This window comes from Amblyomma americanum, chromosome 8 (genome assembly GCF_052857255.1).
Source record: "Amblyomma americanum isolate KBUSLIRL-KWMA chromosome 8, ASM5285725v1, whole genome shotgun sequence".
Taxonomy (NCBI): domain Eukaryota; kingdom Metazoa; phylum Arthropoda; class Arachnida; order Ixodida; family Ixodidae; genus Amblyomma; species Amblyomma americanum.
In genome coordinates, this window is record NC_135504.1 from 62,387,808 (window position 1) to 62,400,729 (window position 12,922).

General features: G+C 46.5%; 1 protein-coding gene across 1 annotated transcript; it reads left to right on the top strand.

The window, feature by feature from the left end:
* The first annotated feature begins 347 nt into the window (after positions 1-347).
* On the top strand, positions 348-5,436 carry LOC144101774 (juvenile hormone acid O-methyltransferase-like). Its single transcript, XM_077634978.1, has 4 exons — positions 348-479; positions 2,133-2,336; positions 4,149-4,494; positions 5,107-5,436. Exons 2-4 carry the CDS (start codon positions 2,134-2,136, stop codon positions 5,140-5,142), a joined length of 585 nt encoding a protein of 194 aa, XP_077491104.1. The 5' UTR covers positions 348-479; position 2,133; the 3' UTR covers positions 5,143-5,436.
* Positions 5,437-12,922: the final 7,486 nt, after the last annotated feature.

Here is a 12,922-nt window from a genome sequence, read left to right on the forward strand (position 1 = left end):
GGCCACTTCCAAAAAACGTTCACACATGCGCTCCTTGATGACTAGGAGAACCGAGCGCAGACAGGAGATAATTATTGCATTTTTTGTACGATTTAAGGACGTCCAGACTAGAACTAAAGCAACAAAGAGCCTCCATAATTAGTCGATTTTCTTCATTTGATGGCATGCTCGGCTTTCTTCCCAGTTTCGGTGCTTGAAGAGTCGCTGCATTGAGCCGCTTCTCTTTATTCGTGCCGGGCAGCTCTCTCAGCGTTCTCCCCTGCTTTCTCTGCTCGACACGTCACAACACTCCCTCGCCTTTCATTGCCCACAGCACCGCATTCCGCCGCTATGGGCGCCATCCAGATCTCGTGGCAGGGAACACAGAACAGCAACTACCGACATATGGAAGCTCTTCTATCTCTTGGCTCTTCTGGCCTCATTGAGCGGGAAAGAGTGTAGCGCTGCTGGTGCCGAGCCTTCGAAAGACTAACGAGCAGGTAAAATATATCTAATGCGATGCAGCGGAAAAATTGAGTACCGGGAGAGGTTACAAACTGCAATTCACACCGCGAAAGTCTGTGGTGGTGTTCGAGTGGTCAATGCATCTTGACAGAAGCTGCTTTGCTTGTGCCGGGGCTAGATTGAGACACGCTCAGGACAGTTAGTATAGCGAAGATTTCTTTTTCTTGGATATCATCCGGACGGAGAATTTCGCTCTCATATTCGCCTCCGTGTTCAGTCTTAGGTTCGCTGGGGGTTACGGACGGCATTCGCAATAGTTTCGCGAGAATGGGCGCTAAAAGCATTTTGTGACTAAAACAGGGTCACGCAAGAGCAATGGCGAACAGGATGCCCGTTGTATTAGAGTTCATTATTACCGCTTCTTTAATTCGCATGCCTGCCTGAGTGCGTTCAAGAAACTGTAACACTATTCCGTACCTGTGATTCGGCAAGCTGTGAGAAGCGCTGATTCCAGGAAAACAAGGGCGCATACAGAGCTGATTGCAAGACGAAGATGCGTGTCAGTGGCTTTTTAGCTTTAGTGCAATACGATCAGTGAGGCAGTTTGCAAGCTTTGAAAAATGAACATGCGACGGTGCAGGAATGTGCGGGGAAGAAATAAAATGATAAGAATAACAATTTACGGGCTGAAAAGCAGCCCGACGTATGATCGCAATTCTTATTGAGTGCACTATTGCAGGTTGTTTGTTTATTGTGACAGCAAGTTCATCTGTGTGCTTGACAGGACACTTTATATTCGGAAAGTTTGGCTGCAGATGGTCCAACTTGTTCGTTTTGTCTTGTCGTTCAGGTCAGCGGTTTACATGATGCTCTGTGCATTCATTTCGTTTATTCGCTCGTTTGGTCGGTCTGGAGATTTCGGAATTTTGCTTGAAAGTTCAGCAACGAGTGCTAAATTGAGCAGCCATGGGTCTTCCGGTGGTGTAAAAGGTTGGATTGTACAGATAAAATTTTTTGTCCCTTTACTGTGCTGATGATAACTGAATCAATCCACTTTTTATAGCTTTCAACGGCACACATTTTCTTCCTCTCCTAGTGTGCCATTCGTAAGACTTAATGGTCGCTATATAAAGAACATGACAAGAAACGCGTTCCTGAGAAAATTCAGGACATGCACGCATTGTTGTTCGTTGTAAAAATTGCAGAGGAATCATAATTGAAAGAAAAGGCAACAACGAAGCAACGACAATAAAAACTCGCACGTAGCTCTCTTGAGAGAGTGGTAGCAAAAAACTGTGCCTGTATTGAATATTGGGCTACAGCGAGTAATTTGAGATGAACAGGCTAGTGGTGCGTTCCTGAAATTGAGGTGACTAGTTACGGCATGACTACCTTTTATGTACAGAGAAGCAACCCAACTGCACGGTTTGCTTCTCATTCGTACGGTAGAGTCCTTACGGCTTCCCTAAAGATCAAAGCGTTCTCGGAATGTGAGGAAAAGGGTCCTCACCATACAGAGATTTAAAGATTGAGGGCTGGAATAATAGCTTCAATATACAACTGAGAAGCAAACGTTCTAGCCTGATCACATTTGATAGAGTGTACGTGCGCTTTCTGAGAAAAAGTAAGGATTAAAAAATTGTCACTCAGTGCTGTTTAACATATGTATTGGACGGATTTCTATGCAGCATGTCGCAGGAAAAGAACGCTGTAACGCAAATACTTGACCTCAAGTCTGAGAGCGCTGAGCTCTACGACGCCGGGACCGACCTATGCATACAGACATCTACAGCTATCTTGGACCTCTTCTCGAAAGCGTTCGCGCTCTCCGATAATGAGGAGCAGCAGCAGTTTATAGAGATCGGCTGCGGACCCGGTGGCTTCACGATGAAGTAAGTGAACCTTGTCTGCACATACGTTCCAATCACGCAGAAGCCTAAAATTGTCTGCGGCAATTAATGCGAATAAATATTAGGTTAAGAAGACGCTAAGGGTGATTCTTAACACCATACCCAACGGCTGTTTATACGGAATAATAATTTATTTTTAACATATGGTTTCAGAGTACTAAAGTTTCTTCTTCATTAAGCGCTTGCGAGTCCAAGACTAGCATATCCTGCTGGCGTCTGAGATCTGCACCGTAAGAATGCCACCGGCTTCATAATAGTTAATTATAGTTGAGGAGCCCACATAACTTCAATCATGTACAGCTTAAGCTGACCGTGTCTTTACCACTGCGCTATAAAGTTGTTCGCACTGACTTGTTTCTGATGATCTACTATCCCCAGTTTTCGCAGAATTCACCGTGTCACTAACCGGCCATTAAGCGCACGTCCGATCGGCGAAACGAACTCGCTCTTACTAAATCCTTCAAGAAGAGCTTTTATTTTTTATTTTTCCCGAACAAATAAAGCGACGAGAGTTACCTCCACTTAGATATCGCTTGCATGTCAGGTTTTGTGCTTTTTCGTTGCTGACTTCTGAGCAACTATCTGATGAATATTTTGTTCTTCTGTTCTCTTTTTTTTTTCGAAGAATGATACATCACAGTTCATTTATTTTTGTATCAAAATTTTGTCTCATTTTGTTGCTGCGGTGGCAGAGTATGCGAAATAAATGTTAGCTTGTACGAATACTTTTGTAAACCGCGCTGTTAGCCACCAGAACAGAACTAATCGACATTGCTACCCTTTGACGAACTAGCTGTAATACTTGGCCTTTGTTACCATGGAAACAAATCAAGATTGTGGTTTCTGTGGTGTGTTTATAATATTCTGTCTTCTCTATTATCATTTTTCTGGAGGCAACAGTTCATTTAAACAATATATGACTCCTGAAGCACCATTTGGGATGCACTCAAAACCATTGAATGTGCACTTTTTGCATGCGCAGAACTATGGCGTATTTTTGGCGTTTTTGAGGAGCACTTCTGACACGCAGTCGCACTATGCCTCCACTCCTAATGCATGGCCTTTCAACAGAGCACAGTACACCCATTTCGTACATGTCCTTGGTTCATTAGGAAGGCGCACACGAAGGCAGTGCAATATTCTTGCTCATTATATTTAGCCTGTCACACTAAGTGGCACCGGCCGGGATGCTTTTTCTTTCCAATTCTTTTTTCTTAGCCCCACCATAGTATTCATTCTTCATATTAGTTTCCAAAGCTCGAATTAAATTAAATAAATCGGTTTCTAGGGAAAGTAAATAGCGCAGCATCTGTCTCACATATCTCGGCCAACACTAGGACCGCGCTGTAAGAGAAGGGAGGAAGCTGGGAGTGAAAGAAGAAAGAGAGAAAGAGGTGCCGTAGTGGAGGTCTGCAGGTTAATTTCGACCACCTGGTGGTCATTAACGTGCACTCACATCGCACAGCTCACGGGTGCCTTCGCGTTTCGCCTCCATCGAAATGCAGGCGCCGCGGTTTTCAAAGCTCTCGATGCAATTATGCGGAAACTTTTGTTAGCCTGGTAGAATAACTTTTCTCCTTTTGAAATGAGATTGTGAAGAGGTCAGTCCAGATGCAAGACACATTTATTTTGCTTGCAATTTTCTGTGTTGCGGACACGTATTTGCTGTACAGTTTTCGTATCCGCGGGCAGATTTCGGGGTACAGATAGAGCTTCAACGGTGACTCATGTCTCCCTAAATGTTAGTACTCGAGCATGCCCAGAATACACTGAGTCTCTCTTTTACTGTTACAGGACTGTTTTTCCATCTCTCCCGCCGTGCCGAAGACTGGTCTACACGGACAAGTCGGAGGAAATGCTGAAGGTGGCCGTGGAGAAGTACTCGCATCCGAGAATACAGCATCCGCAACTGGACATCCTAGGAGACGTGGGTGAGTTCGTGCGCCGAGAAGGTCAATTCCAGCGGCTCTACTGTTTCCAAGTGCTGCACTGGATCAGGGATCAACGGATGGTCATTCGAAACTTCGAGAAGCTTCTGGCTCCAGGAGGAGAGTGTCTGGTGGTCTTTCTGCGGGGCGTGGTCTTTTGTGAACTCTTCGAGAAAATGATGAAGTCTCCTCGCTGGTCAAAGTATAGCCAAGTAGGTTTTGCTGGGGGGGAGGGGCGGTAGTAATGCGATCTTTAGTTTAACTACTGTCGTGTTTTGAAAGTGTTTGACGGGAAACTTGACAGAAGGGACTAAAATTGGACAAAATTGCTATGTTTTGATGTTTAAAAATATTGAATTGATCTTCTCTCGCATATCGTTGTTTTGTAATCAGTGGTTGCCTCCGTACAGTGCCTTCAGCGTCACGCCCATTCCCACAGTATTGCGACTGTCCACATATTTCAGTTGGAGACCACGGGGGGGGGGGGGCAGGCCTATTATCCTGCCCCGTATATTTTTTAGCGCTAATATTGATTGGTATGAATAAATAACAGTGGTAGTTCTTCAAGATTGTCAATAATACAGCCGTCGATACAAATGCGCAGAAGATCTCTGCAAAGCTGGCAGAAGCGTCTGTTAGAGGTTGCTTGGCGTCGCCGATGGGAGGCGGCGCTACAATCTTAAAACCCCTTTGCGAAAGAGAACACGAGAAAGTCAGGCGGCTGAATGGACCGCCGGTGCGACGTTCTCGGACGTTTTCCATATGGTCTGGGCCTGCCCTTCCAATCCCCACCCTTCCCCATCCTTCATCTCCCACCCTTCTAGGGAGGCCTGGGAGGCGGCGCTGCTCAACTGCCATGACCTGCAGTCCCAACGGACCTTGGTCGCCAGGGCGCAAGCGGCGCTAGACGCCATTGGGGCTCCGGAATAGGGGCCCCACCTAGATTTGTGAGGACCTGGGCCATAGGACCTGGGCCCAAACACCTCCTTGTAAATAATAAATGTTTACCACCACCACCACCACGCTTAAGGCATTGCACTCAAGGAGGTACTGGCTCAGCCCACGCGCTTGTAGATAATCTGCGTCCTTTGAAAGGTAAAAAAGTGGGAAATAAACAGCGCCTCCTTTGTTCTCTGTGCATGTGTCTGACAACGTATTTTTTTTTCTCGCGATGTTTAGGATGCGTTTCACTGCAGTTCGGCACTGAGCATCTAGGTTCCTAATGATTGATATCCAAAGTGCCGGAAATCGATATGTTAACGGAAATTTCGCCCGCCGTTGACTCCTGTCGTAATGCGATTTCCAGCTACAAGTCGGTTGATGCAAAATGCGACTGCCATTAGGAGTGTTTAGTACATCTGTGTGGAAATGCGCATTTGCGTTTCTGACTTTACACTGTTAATTATTAGCGCAGACGTATGTAATCTCGAGAGAATCCGTTTTGGTGAGAAAGAGTAGCCAGGGGCAGTAACGAGTTATGGGTGGAGGTGAGATGGTAGCAAATCTGCAAGGAAACCAACCGCGATGATACGCAGTGATAGCAGTAAACTTAGGGGCCTCTGCGATTGTCTTTGGGAGCGCGTCATTATCCACATACATCAATCGCATACGTTGGTCTAGCAATTTCAGCAGTTTGCGCGGTAAAGAATTGGCAAAATGAATGGAAGGTGGAGCATTATATATGACTTACAATGGCCTTTTTATTTTTGTGATGTTCTGCAACAAAACTGTGCTGAATGACATTTGGCAGAAGTGAAGACGCTCAAATCACTCTCTCAGGAAAAATTGTTGGCACGTGATGTGCTTCCATGCTGTTTTGGCACAACCAGATCGGAGACACAGACGAAGAAAGGAAAGAACATGTTCTTTCATCGTCTGCGCCGCCGTTATGGTGGTGCCACAGGAATATGGATTCGTAACAACTCATCCAAATTCCCATCCTTATGTGATATGCATTGACTGACAGAAAAGCTCGTTGGTGATAGCTGGCTCTATCTCAACACGCATTGAAATTAAAACATTATATTTAGACACCGTTAAAGCTCCCATCTCTTATGTGCTTCATGATGGTAAGAATGCACAGGTGTGGCCATTCCACTCATTGGTAAAAGTAAGCACGAAGCTCCCCACTGATTGGGTTTCAAGTGACATGGGAATAAACACGTTTCACAGGCAAACACAAAGGTAACAATACCCTCTCAATCCCATTGTTTTGCCCCTGGTACAGATGATAACTTTCTTTAAGAGAGTGCCATGGACACAACGCTCAAGCAAGTATCTTTAATTATCTCAATGACATCCATCTCAAAATTTTGCGGGTCAGTAGATGAAGGTTTCTGTGATCATAATGGAGGGGCCGTAGGTAGAACTCAGTAAAAGTGTCTACTTGGGTCTGCTTCTAAAAATGATGACATAAAAAGGATCACTAAACAGTGCGCCCGTATGAGCGCCAGATGATATTTAGAATTGATGCGAACCACAAAAAAAAAACATTCTGTTTAAACTACAGGTAGGCATTATTTCCAGTTTTTTTTTTTTGCTCTGTGCTAAAAAAAATCTGTAAACCTTTTGTAAACGTCAAAGATATTGCCGAAAAAGTTCCTATTTCTAGATAGTCTAATTATGGGTGCTTCGGCGTAGAAACGTGCCCTTTCTACGGGCAGCAAGATGAAGGGCTTCCACTTTTCATGGAATCTAAGTGTTTGCTTGCATAAAGATTTATTCCCAAGTGTGCCTTGAAAAAATTATTTGTCGGCTCAGCTCCGTGTGTATTTCTTCCTCCGACGCCAATATTTTGCTTGCGATGAAAAATATTAGTTCTGGCAGTTTTGTCAAGGCAAACTCAAGCTTTGCAATTCGCACTGAAGGTGGTTAATTTCGCCGACGGATGCAAGGAAATCATACGGCACCACATAAATGTTGAGCGTCATTGTTCACAACTCACTGTTTCACCTCATGTTATAAGCACGCGTTCAACTGCATGACTGTGCACCAGATGCCCAAAAAGCAACCACTGTGTAATCTGAGAGCGGTAGCTTTGTAACCCTTATTCTGCAATTCTGGCAGCCCTCATTGTCGCCGCCCGCCCGCCTAAACTACGACCTCTCTCCCTATTTCCGAATGGGGAAGGGGGAAGAAAGCAAAAGAAGAATATTAGAGGAAGAAGGAGAAAGGAGGAGGTGTGGAAGCTCTGTGCCACCAACGTGCTGCAGGTCGAACAGATCACGAACGCCCTCGGGACGTTTCCCGTAGGCGCTATGCGCCGCAAATATTGGCGCAGCCGAAGCGAAGCCTCGCGCTAGGAACGCTGCATGTACGCGAGGAGCCAAAGCCACTGAAGTGCGGTGGTTCTAAAAGAGGACGAATGCTCTGGGGACGCTGCCGGGAAACGAAGTATGCGACCAGATACTCTAGTCCAAGCCCACAGATTTCTCACACCATTAAGCACTCGATATATAACCGTTCTATAGAATATGCGTGAGGGCTGCGGCGTCATGCTTGGCGTCATCACGGTTTAATCATTTGGCGAAATAGCTAGCGCTGACTACTCGACGTACCGTCGCCATAAGAAGCTGTAATTTTTATTTACTGCACTTCAGCTTGCTTTGGTCAGAGTTGTGCCGCGAACGGTTTTACACTGCTAGCACGATGTAGAGGCCACAAACTTCATGTCTCTTCATTTTCGCCTAAAGGTACTGCAAGACATCATGCCGGAAACGTGGAACATACCAGATGTTGTGTCCTTCAGGGCATATCTAAGCAATCTGGTCGCGTCATCAAAGCTGCTCCCACTCTCCTGCCAAGTGTTGGCAGTTTCGACTCCCAGGTGAACGAGTAAGGACAAAGCAGTTGGTAAGCCGAACAGAAGAGCTTCCTTCTTACGATTGATATCCCGTTTAGACTAGCTTTTCAGAACAGCTGAACGCTCCAACGCTTATAACCTTCATTTAATAGGACTTGGAAAGTAAGTAATGAAGCAACAAAGACTTGTCATGCTTCCCACAAGGTTAGCAAAAAAGACCGAATATAATTATTGCTTTTCCTTCAAAATATTTGACGTTGGTTGCATTGTCGCATGCTCATTTAGTTCATTTAGAAGAGCAGTTCTAGAACATCGAAAATTAATTAATCGAAAGAAGAAAGTTTTGAGCATCAATTTGCTGCAGCAATTAAGTCAGAAGAACAACAAAACGGGTAGTTTTTCTTTGACCTTCTATGCAGAAGCAGCAGAGACAGTTGTCTTTTCCTGCTCATTAGGAATAGTTGCTGCCCTCGCTAATATTAGAGCTGCCTGAAACTATTGCTTGAAATCGACACTGCTATATTTTGACATAATCCCCAGTTTTTTTACAGTTAGCATGCCACCTCCAGCAGCTCATGATTCAAATAATTGTTATTACTATTTAGGCTTTATACAGTTTAAGATGAAGTGGGAAGTAATTTGTCGAACTTTTTTCACAATGCCTTTGCCTTCTCCTACTGCGTAATAATGTATACTATCTGTTGGTATCGTGCTAGCCACCATGAAGGTGTCCTGCCTGTCTCTAACGACATAAATGTTCGCGGTTGTTTTTCCAAGCAGTTAAATGAAGATGCCATGTGAACGTGGACAAATGTATCTATGTCCATGTGAAAACGTATAGAGAGACAAAAATAATGCATGTTTAACCTCTCCTACAGTGCTGAAACCACTGGCGACAAGGCGTAGTCTTCCGCATGAATGGAAGTTGGTGCAGTAAGTGTTGACACCGGTGGGGTCTAGCAGGAAAATCTCTTTTTGAGTACTGGGGGTATCTAAAACCGTAATAGGCCGACATAGCTGGCCATTCCGCTTCTGTCAGTTAATCTCGGCAAGCTGTGCAGAGGGTGCAAAGGTCGAAAGTGGCTTGTTGGAATAACTGAGTAGATGAAGTGCACAAAATACAGCACACAAAGAATAACACGAGACAGATGCGCCTGTCTTGTGTTATTCTTTGTCTGTGTGCTGTCTTTTGTGCGCTTCAACTACTCACGCTATGCACCAACTTGCCCACAACGTGTTCTTGGTGCGAATAAACATCCTGAATACACATCATGACGTATGAGTTGAGTTGAGTGGTTGTAAACTACCGGTGGGATTAGCCTTGCAGTTGCTGCCGGCAATTGCTCCACCGTAGCGGCACTTAAATAGAAATCACAGAAACACTGTCCGCAAAAACCCCGATACACACTCCTGAAGTCACCATGTGGAGGCCAAATCCGTGTCTTGCAGGTAAAGTAGAAGAAGGCGAGAAGCATCCCTTCTACTCGACTGGCTCCCGCGCGGGAAAACAATGTCCTGAAGAGAACTGTGAGGAACTCCTGCCTTCTTGAGGGATCCGAATAACACAGCCCGTTCCGCGTTGTACAAAGTACAGCACAAGAAGTAATGTTCTATGTCACCACACACACCACACGTTGAACACAATGGTGACAACGCTAGGCCAGTCTTATACATCCACGCCGGCGTACGAGCAGAATCCGTGCGAACGCGGTGCAGCAAAGTGGCTTGGTACCTTTTGAGACCTTTGGTCACACATGGCTGATGAAGAGAGCTCCACAAAGAACTGAAGTGACACAACACCACATCTCTGAACATTTGCTTGACTTCATGAGGGACTCCATGTATTGGAATCCCGGAGAGAGCTGTGTGGGCGAGGTTGTCTGCTATCTCGTTGCCTAGACACCTATGTGCGAGGGCACCCATTGAAAACGTGTAGAGAAGCCTTTGCTATGTAGATTCTGCACCAAACGTAGGGATATAAGACTCAAGGCATCAGTGGGGAACCCGTACTCTAACCTTTGAAGGGCAGATTTTGAATCCGTAATTATGACAGTAGGTTGAGGCGTACAACACCGTAGCTTCTTTAGAGCTGCCTCAATGGCAACGCTTTCGGCCATTGTGGAGGACACGACTTTAGTAAAACGAACAGACCAATCATACTTCAAAGACGGAATATGAAAAGCAGTTGCACTAGATCCTCTGACCTTGTCCACAGAGCCGTCTGTAAAAATTTGAAGATGACAGCCATATTCGGTCTCAAGATGTTCCAGTACGAGCGAACGCATTGCCGCTAAAGGAGAATTCCGCTTAGCGCGAACGTGGGGAATTGTCAAGGAACAAGCGAGGCTCGGAAAGGACCAAGGTGGCTTCAACGTCGTAGGTCGATCTCGAAGGTCGAGACCCAGAGAACGAAGAGTATTTAAAGCCAAGTACGCCCGGGACTCAGATCTCTTTCGAAGGCGCTGTAGAAGTGCTCTCCCGGCAACAGTCTCTCTGAGGCGGCCAACTTGCAGCAAAAGTCTTTGTGAAGCGGCTAGCCGAAGAGGTTTCGATGGAGACTCATACAGTACTGCATTGTTTGGAGCAGCCTGCGGAACGCCGAGAGCCCTCCTTAGTCCCGTTCTGTGCAAAACCTCAAGGCGTTCGAGCTGCGATACCGAGGGGCAAATTAAAGGGAGCTGGTACATTATGCGACTTGTCACCAGGGCATCGTGAAGCCTGATCATTGAAGCAGGATGGTTTCCCCATTGCTCACTAGCAACTCTACGAAGCACATTGAGACGCGAAGATAGTGAAGCCACAATCGAGTCTACAGCTCGGCGCCACTGTAGACGTGCGTCAATAGTGACGCCCAAAAAACGTATGTGGTTAACCTGACGAAGGCAAGACTGATCAAGGTCTATGCTCAGCCGCGCATACTGTCGTCCCCTACCTGGAAACAGGACGAAGCCAGATTTTTCCACCGAGGAGTCAACCCAACACCTTGAAGGTAACTTGTAACTGAAAGCACGGCCTGTCGCGCTAATAGAGCTAAGCGTTTGTGTTGATATCCGGTTAACCAAAGACAAATGTCGTCTGCATATATCGACATATGGACATGCCTACAATGTTTTTGCACTTTTGCGGGAAGACCAGCCATGACAACATTAAAGAGCGTTGGGGACAGGACACTACCCTGAGGTACCCCTCGCGATACCGCCCTTTCGGAGCTCATTGTACTGCCTAACCGCACTCGAAATTTACGATCACTGAGAAATGAGTGAATGAATCGCAGAAGATAGCCCTGTACGCCTATGACCTGCAGACTATTCAGTATTGAGCTCTGGAGGACGCTATCATAAGCCTTTGATACGTCTAGGAAAATAGCTAGTGTTGAAAGTCCAAAAGCACTCTGATGTTCAATGTGGCTTATCAAGTCCAGGACGCTATCTTGCGCGCTTAAACCTGTGCGGAATCCAGTCATGCATGTTGGTATTGCCCTTCCATCCTCAAGCCACCAAGACAAACGCTTACTTGCCATCTTCTCCATGAGCTTAGCCACACACGACATCAGCGATATAGGACGATACGAGGCCGCGTCTGTCATCTCTTTGCTGGCCTTCAGCAGTGGGACTACACAAGCCACCTTCAATGAAGGGGGAACGTCACCGGACTCCCACACTCGATTGAGATAGGTTAGGAGCATCTTCCGGTGTTCCAGAGGCAGGTTCTGTAACATTTGATTGGTAATGCCGTCAGGACCTGGTGCACAGCGACGCCGCAGGCTGGGGAGCGCTGTCTGTAGTTCTCGAAGTGTGAACGGGGCGTTCATAACAGACGGAGACGTAGCAGGCAGAGCGCAGGGATGAATGCCTGGTCTGGAATTTACAAATGCATCCGCAAATTCCTCTGCCAAGCACACGAGATGTTTCTGCGTGCGCAATGCAAGCGCCTCGAAAGGTTTACTCGGACGAGAGCCACCAGCAAGACTGCCAACGACACGCCAAATTCTCGTTATCGGTGAGAAAACAGTCAAACTAGCGCAAAAGGATGCCCACTGGGACCTACAGAGCTTGTTCGCATGACGTCTAATGGCAGAGTTGAGCCTGTTGAAAGTTGTCTTCAAGGCTCTGTCGTCCTTCTTCCGCAAAAGTTGTCGCTCCGCCCTTCTGCGCGCTGCGCAGAGGTTCCTGAGATTTAAATCCGGAGTCGGAAAATGATCAGGTAGCTTGAGCGCCGTGGTAGCAGCAATCTTAGCATAAATCATTTTGTCTGTCACATCACCGGAAACACAGGCTAAGTGCTCCCTGTATTTGTCCCAATTAACAACATGGCAAATTTTAGGACCACGCAGATAGAAGTCGGCAGTAAACACAAATATCGGGTAGTGATCACTTCCCATTCGGTCAGCTCTAGTTGACCACTGCACACGGACGTCAGGTGAATCTAAGGTTAGGTCTATAGATGTGGGTGAGGTTGGAGGCCGAAAGAAAGTGGGACTTCCGTCATTGGCCACGCACAGCATTGTCCAAACTGTCGATGACTTCTACAAGTTGGCGTCCGCGAGGATCTGTGTTCCTGTCACCCCAGGCAGGGTGGTGGGCGTTGAAGTCACCGCAGATGATTCTGGGTGCTGGGCAGCGGTCACAAAGTTGCTGGAGGAACAAAGCCAAATCGACCTTCTTCCGCGTTGACACGTATACTGATGCAATGGACAAAGTTCGGAAGGCGAGCCGAATCCTCACAGCCACTACCTCAATACTGTCGGTGCAAAGATCGGTGACGTTCAAAGCCACATGAGGAATCTCCCTTCGTATGTACAGGGCGGCACTTCCTGCGGGAAAAGACTTTATGCTGCA

What these genes read in the sequence shown, in the direction of transcription:
- LOC144101774 (XM_077634978.1), top strand. Translation starts at nt 2,134, where the DNA reads ATGTCGCAGGAAAAGAACGCTGTAACGCAAATACTTGACCTCAAGTCT. An exon ending in CCCGGTGGCTTCACGATGAA is followed by an intron (nt 2,337 to 4,148) that starts GTAAGTGAACCT and finishes TTACTGTTACAG; the next exon opens with GACTGTTTTTCCATCTCTCC. An exon ending in GCTGGTCAAAGTATAGCCAA is followed by an intron (nt 4,495 to 5,106) that starts GTAGGTTTTGCT and finishes CCACCCTTCTAG; the next exon opens with GGAGGCCTGGGAGGCGGCGC.